The sequence below is a fragment of the Ananas comosus genome, unplaced genomic scaffold, assembly GCF_001540865.1.
Source record: "Ananas comosus cultivar F153 unplaced genomic scaffold, ASM154086v1, whole genome shotgun sequence".
Lineage (NCBI taxonomy): Eukaryota > Viridiplantae > Streptophyta > Magnoliopsida > Poales > Bromeliaceae > Ananas > Ananas comosus.
Window position 1 is genome coordinate 1 of NW_017890723.1, and position 9,487 is coordinate 9,487.

A 9,487-nucleotide genomic window follows, 5' to 3' on the forward strand; every position below is an offset into this window, starting at 1 on the left:
CTCTAGAGTATGTGAATTAATTTAGAAAATAAATTTAAAAATTTTTTATATTATTTATCTACTGATCTAAAGAGTTCAAAATTAATGACTAATAAAAATCTCACCAAAAAAATGATGACACAATACTAAAATTTTATATTAGAGATATTGATCTTACTTTAAATAGTATAAAAAATTTTTCTATCAAAACTTTGTATAATTATTCAAAAAATTCTTCTCATCATTAAGCTAGCAAAGAGCTCATGTCGATTATTAAAATTATTTTACTTTGAGCCTTTTTTTATTATTAGATAAATAATGTCGCAAAATTATAAAGTTTATTTTGTAGACACATCAAACATTATAAATCGAGTCTAATGGATCTGAGCGGCTTAGCTCAAATCTAAACCCAATTCTTATTGTCCTGAAGATAAAAAGTATCTTAAACAAAACATAATATTTCATTTATTCTCACTTATTTTTAAAAAATGAGTTATTTTACAAATAAGGGCATTATTTTTGCAGAAATTATTTCAAATCAAACAACATTTTAGACGGGAGCCGATCAAGAAATTAAATATTTTTTATAAATAAACTAAGCTGAAAATGTGAATTAGCTAGATTTCGAGTTTATGAACTTGGATGCCAATCACAAAACCCTTATCCAATTATATTAAGTACAGTCGATCACCCTCATATATTTTATTTAGTTGTATGCAATAAAAGGCACTCCAACTAGTTGGAACTACGACGAATGGCCTCTTCGTGCAGTTTCTAATTGCAGCAGTTTTCAACTACATTATGACAAATATCTAATTTGGATATGCGTAAAGTTACAACTATATTTAATCGAACATTGCCTAATCATAAAAAGCAATATATACACCAAAAAACGGGTGTAAATCTTACACTTTCTCATCTAAGGTGTTCTTCTCTTGTCAATTTGATTTTTAATATTAAAATTTTAAAGAGTTTTCGGAATCTTAAGATGAGGCAGGGATGTTGATAGATTAGATCCGGAACGGATTTTTAAAAATTCAAAGCCAAACCTGAGAGATTTTGAAAATCTATATCAAAAACCGAATTCGACCAAAAATTCAAAAACATAAATCCCAACCCAAACCCAAAACAGTTGTTTTCCTTTAGCATATTTGAAAACATTAGTATATTAAAATTTAAATTTACAAAATATAAATTGAAACATAACGTCAAACATTCACATATATTTCATACTACCTACTGAAAAATTTATTCGCGTTCGGATCGGATACAGGCAAAATTTATATTTAAATCCAAATTCATCGATTTTTTTTTTATATCGTACCGTTTAGTATTGAATAAACCCGCCCACCATTCTAGTTTGGATTTGGATAAAATTTTGAAAATTCATGACCATTGAATATCTAGGATGAGGAGATATAAACTTTATACTATTTTTTGGGTATACAGATAGCATTTCTCAATGCCAAAAGGTTTTTTTCTTTTAGAGAGAAAGATAACATGTTATTTACTTCGTTTATTTCTTTTAGAAAAAAACTTAGCGGATGTGAATTAATTAGAATTCAAATTTGGAATCTCGGATACCAACCATCAAGCCTTTTGCCACTTGTGCCAGGAATGGTCGATTTTCTCAAGGTCAAAAAGTTAAGTGCGATTGGTGATCATATAATGGGTGGAAAAATTTTAGAATGCAATACTTACATTGCTGATGTGGTGTTTCCAACCAATTAAAAAATTTATTTATAGATTTTTTTCAAAAATATTTTTATTATACTATTTTTATAAAAAAATTAATTGATAACAAATAAATGATTGAGTGTAAGTGTTATATAGTAGACTTTCTCTAATGTGTCAGGTGTGTACAGGTTGACCGCCAGAGCACACGATAAGGCAACCAATCCGTTGGCACTAGCAAAATGAACTTTTAGCCTCCGTTTGGTTCGGGGTTAAGGAAAAAGTAGTTATTTCAGAGATAGGGTTAAGTTCAGGGTTAAAGTGGGGTTAAAATTTTTTTGTGTTTGGTTGGGGGTTGGAGTTAGTCTAGAATAATGAAAAATAGCCTTTGGTTGGAGTAGGTGGGATAAGAAGATAATGATTGATAAAGAAAGATAATGATTGGTTGAAGTAGGTGTGATAAGAAAGATAGTGGATTATTATGAATAGAAAATAGTGTTTGGTTGGAGTTTGGTGGGATTAGGTGGGGTTAGCTAACCCGGAATAATTTATTTGAGGTGGGGTTAGCTAACCCCACCTATTTTTTGGGGTGTTTGAAGATAAAATGGGGGTTAAGTGGTAACCCCCAACCAAACAAGGGCTTAAATCATTTTCCCAGCCGCCGGCACTAACAAAATGCCCTTTTAATTCTCTCTCCTCCTGTCTGCCCTCTTTCAACCACTAGAAAAAAAAAAGAAAAAAGAAAAAGAAAAAATCGAAGAAGATCTTCCTCGCAATGCTCCTCCGGATCGCCTCCAGGTGTTTATTACCAGTGGTTTCTCTTTTTACTATTTCAAAAAAAAAAAAAAAAAAGCTTATTTTTCAGATTATGAGAAGAAATAAAGAAAAATTGACTTGTTGTTGCAGAAAATCAATTTCTCTCCATATTTTTTTTTCCTTTTTCTCGCAAATTTCAATGTAAACCAGAGAAAATTATTTTCGCAAATTTCTAAAATAATTTTATTGTAGATTTAAGAAAGAGCAAATCGAATCGTGCGTTACTAACACAGATGGCTAGTTGTTGTTAATTATTATGTTATATTTTTCCCCTAATTCTCATCATATGTAATATTAGGAATTGGAGGGGTGTTGGTGTTAATGGGCTGCTGCAGGGGGAGGCCAAGTTTTTCTCCACCAACTCGAACACATTGGGAAGGTGATTTTTTTTTCTTTTCTTGTATTTTATTTTTTTATTTTTGGTTTATTAGTAAGCCATAAATAATATCTAACCACAATAGATATTCAAACTTACAAAATTATAAAAATAAAAAAATTATTTTGTGTTATGTATCACGGACACATATATAAGTCTCAGATATAAACCTCGCATATCTGTGTCGAACTCGTACCCTAGCTGAACGCTTCATGGACGCACGTCCGTGGTGCATCCCATTTTATTCGTTTTTTTTTTTTTTTTTTGCATATATAATGTAAAACATTAAATATTTTATTTTTTTATAAATATATATATATATATATTTTTAACGATATAAATAAATTATGTATTTAAAAAAATAAAATATACGAACAATCAATGTGAATTTTATTAATACTCGTTCCTATAAGAAATATAGTATTATTTTAATAAAATTGATATTTTATATATAGTATATACATGTTATTATATTAATACCAATGTTGATGTTGTGCTTGTGTTTTAATTTTTTTGAAGCTGTCGAATTGTCGTGTTCGAATCATGTTGCGTTCTGTGTATCGTATTTGCGTCTGTAACATTTAGGCACTGCTCGACAGGTTAGCTGGAAAAGTCGCGGTGATCACTGGCGCAGCCAGCGGGATCGGCAAAGCAACCGCCGCAGAATTCATAGAAAACGGCGCGAAAGTGATCCTCGCGGACGTGCAACACCGCCTCCTCGAGTCAGCGGCGGTCGAGCTCGGCCCCGACGCCACTCCCGTCCACTGCGACGTCAGGTATGAGCCGCAGGTTGCGGCCGCCATCGACCTCGCTATTTCGCGTCACGGCCGGCTCGACATCGTCTACAACAATGCCGGGGTCGCCGGATCCCTCACCCCCTCTATTGTGAATCTTGAGCTCGACGACTTCGACCAGACGATGGCGGTCAATGTCCGGTCGATGGTGGCAGGGATCAAGCACGCTGCGCGTGTGATGATCCCTCGGGGAACCGCTGGGTGCATACTATGCACCGCCAGCGTAACAGGCACGTATAAAACAATCACTTGTCTCTAAAAACTTAAACCGTCACATAACAGAATTCCACACATTTTTTATTCAACCTCAGGCATCCTCGGCGGCCTTGCGCCGCATGACTACTCGGTCTCAAAGTCTGCTGTGATCGGCCTGGTGCGATCGGCAGCGGCGGAGCTGGGGAGGCACGGGATCCGGGTGAACTGCATATCGCCGCACGCGATTCCGACGGCGCTGGGCATCGGCGCGATGAGGAAGATATTTCCGGGGATTGGAGACGAGCGGCTGGCGGAGATGACGGACAGCACCGGAGAGCTGGCGGGGGCGAGATGCGAGGCTGCCGACATCGCGAAGGCTGCCGTCTACTTGGCCTCCGACGAGGCCAAGTATGTGAGCGGGCACAATCTGGTGGTGGATGGAGGTTCCACTGTGTTTAAGAGGCTGGACCTGCACCCTTGATAGATCCAGTTCACTGTTCAAGTTGCTTTATTAAAGATCAAAATCGCTTTTCAATTGTTTGGAGCATATTATATTATGAAAAAAATAATACTTTTAGCCATCACATTACAAAACGAGACCTAAATCAAAATCTAACATAACACCTCTTCTCGTAACACTACCAAAATAACACTTCATCAAACTACGCACTACACCTTACGGCGAGGCCAAATATCTTACTGCTTGCTTGGCTTCCACTATTTCGGGTTAGGCGTTTGATAAACAAAAATGTCTTACACTTACTATTATAAGCTAAAACAGCATTCCATCCAACAACAGCAAGGCCAAACTGGCCCTTGGTATGATAGCAGTACAGGAGGTAGCAGGTAAGTTGAATACTGCGACAAGATTTATCAAACCATCCTCATCTTAGAACATGAAATCAAAGCTTACAACAGCACTAGCATGACACAAAACCACATGACAACATAGTAAGTCTTGAACTGCAATAGCACAGACAACATTAAAACTCGGCAAACTCCAATCCTAAATCAGACCACCCTTTATTTAAAGTATCACGTGTTTCTCTCAACTCGACGCGAAAGGGAAAATACCAGACAATGTTGCAATACACAATTTATCTTGTTCCAGAACCAGCTTCATGGATGTCGAGAAGAGACCTTCTATCCCTGAAGTCCAATAATTCCTGGCAAAGAATTTATAGATAAAAAAAAGGCATCATTTGGCATGAATTTAGCCAATACTAGTCAACAAACGACAAGAGCACGATTGAAATTGATGCTATGTAGAAATTACTCCTTTTGAGTACTAAAAGAGGGTAAAATGAAGTGAGGTAAAATAATAATGGTGTGAAGAGATTGAAAAAACCTACCACAAGCAACTCTCCCGCCAGCATTTCCCGTGGTCTTGCTAAGCTCATGTCCACCTGAAAGACCAAACGGTCGAGTTAGTTGATAAACTATACATATTTAACTACTAGATTAATGGAAAGAGAGAGAACATCCAGAGAAGCCTCATCGGAATGGAATTGCACAACATGAGGACTTAGTGTAGTAGCGAGAACGAAGAAGTATATTTTAGGCCCGAAAATTTAGCAGTATTAAGATCACTCTTACACTATCTTATGATTCAATGAAGGTCTTAAAAAACCAGTAATTTTCCAAAACAGCTTTTGAAAGTGACGAGAAGGTTAGTGGAACATGAATATAATAAAAGAAAATAGTTGGAACAGCCAGATCTTCTTGAAAAGATGTTCAGGCAATACAATATTGTTGTGCATAACAGCTTTAGAAAAATTAAGCAACAAGAATGCTGGCGGAATAGGAACGTACTATGACAGAATTTGGACCGTATTTCTAGCAAATACTAGATCCATAACTAACATTAATTTTATGGCAAGGTCACATACAGTGTTTTTAACAGTTAGATGGATTTGATCAAGGCAGACACCATAACTCTTGAGAAGAGAATTGAAGAGCTGAATCCTTCTGTTGGTAATTTCTGTTGATTGTATCATTTGTATTTGTGCTTATGAACTCAAACCAAGAGGGCGAACAAAAACTTGTCTAAAGCGCGGACAACTATCAGCCTATCTTTCCTCGTATGACTTCTAATTTTCTAATTATAAGCCATATACTGGAAGGAAAAATTCTTAATCTTATCCACATTTTCTAATAGTGGATACAGGAGTTACAGGCCCATCACCTTATGAAATCCCCGAACAGTGTTAAAAAACCAGGGTACATTAGTTCATAGAGTTCCAATTTAAAGATGAAAAAATAACCTGTACTAGCATAGTGGTTTGTGAAGTTAAAAAGTGAATAGATGGTAGTCATTCGCTACAATCACACAAATTGTAAATAGTAGTATTTCGAATTTCAGCCATATCTGTTAAAGAATGTGAAACAACCATTGTTCTCCAACATCTAAGCTACCAAAGAACAATGTTTTAAATATTTATATTCAACACTCCCTCACATCAGGGCTTGAGACGTTTTGATATAAATATTAATAACACCATTCCTAGCATTATTTAATTTTTTTCTCCATTTAATTAACTCCACGTCTTGAGATTGTCAAAAAATCTCAAACCTAGATGTAAGAAGGAACATTGAATATAAAAATATAAAAATACCAATCTATTGGAGAACAACAGTTGTTTCTCATAATTTAACAATATCAAGGAAGGAGAACGTATTCGTCAGTGGAATCAAAGCAACTTCTAAAATTCTAATAGCACAAGCCAAATCCTTTTCCGACATCAGAATAGAATTGTAGCTCAGCATGACAAAGTTCAAGAAATTAGAATAGAAATTGACGAGAAAGATGATATGAGCTAGTTAGATTTCAAACTAGAAGATCCATTTTATTTTATTTTTAAGTAAAATAATAGAAAACCATGATTAGGCAAGAAATAGATGCCGTTTATTACCTTTTCATGCTTCTAGAAAGGTTGTACAAGAAGGAAAATAAAAAGGCCGTACTAAAACTACTATTAGACTCCTAAACTTTCAAGTGCTAAAAAAGAAATAAATTTCCAATATAACGTATAGAGTTAAAGAGGAAAATTACCCTTTCCGAAATCATCAGGGTCAGCATGGACAACAACTGCTCGGCCAATAATGGAGTTCGATCCAGAAAGCGGAATCTGGTGAGGAAACAAGCATGTCAAAATCTTCCAAGAAAGGCCTTCATAAAGAATGTTACGAATAGAACAACGGTGATAATGATTAATTACCTGGCTGTCAACAATATTTACGTTAACAGTGCCTAAACATTGAAAAAAAGAAAAAAAAAATCAGATATTAGATCAATTAACAATACAAGAAAACAGGTGAGTAAATTTTCAAGGTATCAGCTGTTCTTTCTAACTATGGGCTTGTAAAAATTGGCGAACCAAAATGAGCCTAAGGACACTACCATCCTCGCCAACAGTCACATTTCCAAGATCACCAGCATGGCGGGTCTCATCTTCAGGTGCGCCATGTTCATTCCCGGCAGGATTGAAATGTGGCCCTGCATCATGATCCAAGACAACAAGAAAAGGCAAACAACATGAAAATAGTATCAAGAACAACTGTAAAGAATATATTGCCAGGATTATGATGAAAAAAGTCAAATACCAGTTGACATGCAACCATTTGTGGTGTCGCCAAGTGCATGAACATGAAATCCATGAAGTCCGGGCTTGAGGCCCGAGATACTTCCAGTCACAGTTGTCGGACCTACCAGTTACAAGAATATAAGTGAGGCGATTATCAATGCAATATTTACCTTATATATATAGAGAGAGTACTATAATTACCATCCCCTTCTTGGGTGAAGTAGATTGTGCCTTTAACACCCTCACTGCTACCCAGCACAGCAACAGCCTTCACCATCTTTTCTGTGTGATCTATAAATCATAAAAATCCAAACGAAACAAAGGTTTCAACAAGAGAGGAGTAAGGCAGCGAACTTAATAGCAGAGAAACATTGCGTAACAGAGCCTAAGCAAAACTAAATGGTAAAAATTCAAGATGGAAAAAGGGAAATGATAACGCAACACCTACATTCACAAAGAGACTTATATGTATTGGCTATTTTTGAAAAGAAAAATAAAAAGAAACTAACAGTGACGCGAATAGTATTTATCTAATCGTGCATACCCGAATTACAAATCACCTGCTTCGTTATAACACTATAGAACCAAATTGATTCTTACATATTCATTGTAGCTTCCACATAAAACTGTTGAAAATAGTTTTGGTTTGGCACATGCCAGAGAAAATCCGAAAACGAAAATAGATGAATTCGTTAGAACACGTAAAACTGTTTTGTTTTTCACTGAAAATGTATTTTACGTGGAACTAAATACGTGAAAAAAAAACTCTTTTTTGGCCCCAAAACTCTTTCCAGGTAGCATCTTTTTTAGCATTCACTAGCTGCAGATTAGTCAAACACTAAATCTAACAAGTGAATCAAAATATCTGAAAAAACAGCAATATTTTCCGAATTCCCCACAAGAAATGCGATAAACAAAAACAGGTGATGATCTCGTTACAACACATAAAACTGTTTTGTTCTTCACTGAAAAAGAATTTTACGTGGAATCAAATAAATGAAAAAACTCCTTTTCGCAGCATTTCACTAGCCATGGATAAACCGGAGACTGAATCTAACAAGTGAATCAAAACATCTGAAGAAGCAACAATGGCTTTCCAAATTTCCCACAGCAGCTCCACGAAATCGCAACTTTTACAGCCCAGGATCTGATCACTCATCCGAATCCCCAATACTCATGATTCACAGCAACAAAAAACAACAACCACCATATAACAACGATTCTACCAAATGATTACTTGAGCCCTAAAATCTCACAAAAAAAAAAAAGAAGAAAGAGAGAGAGGCAAGATCCGATCCACCGTGGTTTGAGATCGAAGAGGAGATCGAAATATACGAAGGAGGAAAATAGTATTAAAAAAAAACCCTAGATATTTTACCTCAGGTGACCCCGTGGACTGGAGAGATGTGAGGAGAGAGACGACCCCTCCTTGGTTTGTAAATAAATTGTAATGAAATGGAGTGGACAACCATACCAACCTAGCGCATGCTATTATTTATTACTAGTAGCTCTTTTTAATATAATTAAATAAAATTAATAAATTAATGAATAAATAATATATATTTAAATAATAGTGTAAAATTAAAGAAAATTATAAAATAGTACAAACTATAAACAAAATATACATAAGTATAATGGATAGAAAATATAGCAAAATAAAAACGTAAATTTGAACACCCATACATGAAAATAGTCTGGATTAAAATGAAGTAATAAAAGAAAATTTGATTTCTTTCGAATTCCATTGTCTTAGGGCCTTTTATGCCATTGGCTTCCGGAAAATAATTTATTTTAAAAATAGCCATAGGAAATTTAAATTTGCAAAAATGGTTCTGATCTTGCCACACAGGCGCCACGTTAATGCCATGCGGGCGAGACTGGGGCTAGATAGTTAAGTTGAATATGGTAAATCATTCACCGTGTCTTAACACTGATCCTACCATGCAGGCCCCACGTCAGTGCCATACCGGCGGGGCTGGAGCCAGATAGTTAAGTTCAACACGGTGAACCATTCACCATGTCTAAACTAAACACAGTAAATGATTCACCGTGTCTCGGGGAAAGAGAGT

At 35.6% G+C, this 9,487-nt stretch overlaps 2 protein-coding genes across 2 annotated transcripts; one reads left to right on the forward strand and one right to left on the reverse strand.

Annotated features, from left to right (window-relative positions):
- The first annotated feature begins 2,295 nt into the window (after window positions 1-2,295).
- On the forward strand, window positions 2,296-4,418 carry LOC109704148 (momilactone A synthase-like). Its single transcript, XM_020224885.1, has 4 exons — window positions 2,296-2,451; window positions 2,768-2,848; window positions 3,445-3,869; window positions 3,951-4,418. Exons 1-4 carry the CDS (start codon window positions 2,429-2,431, stop codon window positions 4,313-4,315), a joined length of 894 nt encoding a protein of 297 aa, XP_020080474.1. The 5' UTR covers window positions 2,296-2,428; the 3' UTR covers window positions 4,316-4,418.
- Window positions 4,419-4,674: 256 nt separating this feature from the next.
- Window positions 4,675-8,894, reverse strand: LOC109704149 (superoxide dismutase [Cu-Zn]). Its single transcript, XM_020224886.1, has 8 exons — window positions 8,797-8,894; window positions 7,620-7,709; window positions 7,438-7,539; window positions 7,235-7,330; window positions 7,053-7,084; window positions 6,887-6,962; window positions 5,187-5,240; window positions 4,675-5,000 (listed from the first exon to the last, which is right to left on the reverse strand). The coding sequence occupies exons 2-8, from the start codon at window positions 7,693-7,695 to the stop codon at window positions 4,978-4,980; spliced, it is 459 nt and encodes a 152-aa protein (XP_020080475.1). The 5' UTR covers window positions 7,696-7,709; window positions 8,797-8,894; the 3' UTR covers window positions 4,675-4,977.
- Window positions 8,895-9,487: the final 593 nt, after the last annotated feature.

Coding starts and splice junctions, on each gene's coding strand:
- LOC109704148 (XM_020224885.1), top strand. CDS start 2,429: ATGCTCCTCCGGATCGCCTCCAG. Junction 2,452..2,767: donor CTCCTCCGGATCGCCTCCAG/GTGTTTATTACC, acceptor ATGTAATATTAG/GAATTGGAGGGGTGTTGGTG. Junction 3,870..3,950: donor ATGCACCGCCAGCGTAACAG/GCACGTATAAAA, acceptor ATTCAACCTCAG/GCATCCTCGGCGGCCTTGCG.
- LOC109704149 (XM_020224886.1), bottom strand. CDS start 7,695: ATGGTGAAGGCTGTTGCTGTGCTGGGTAGCAGTGAGGGTGTTAAAGGC. Junction 7,540..7,619: donor CTTCACCCAAGAAGGGGATG/GTAATTATAGTA, acceptor TGTAACTGGTAG/GTCCGACAACTGTGACTGGA. Junction 7,085..7,234: donor TGTGACTGTTGGCGAGGATG/GTAGTGTCCTTA, acceptor TTCAATGTTTAG/GCACTGTTAACGTAAATATT.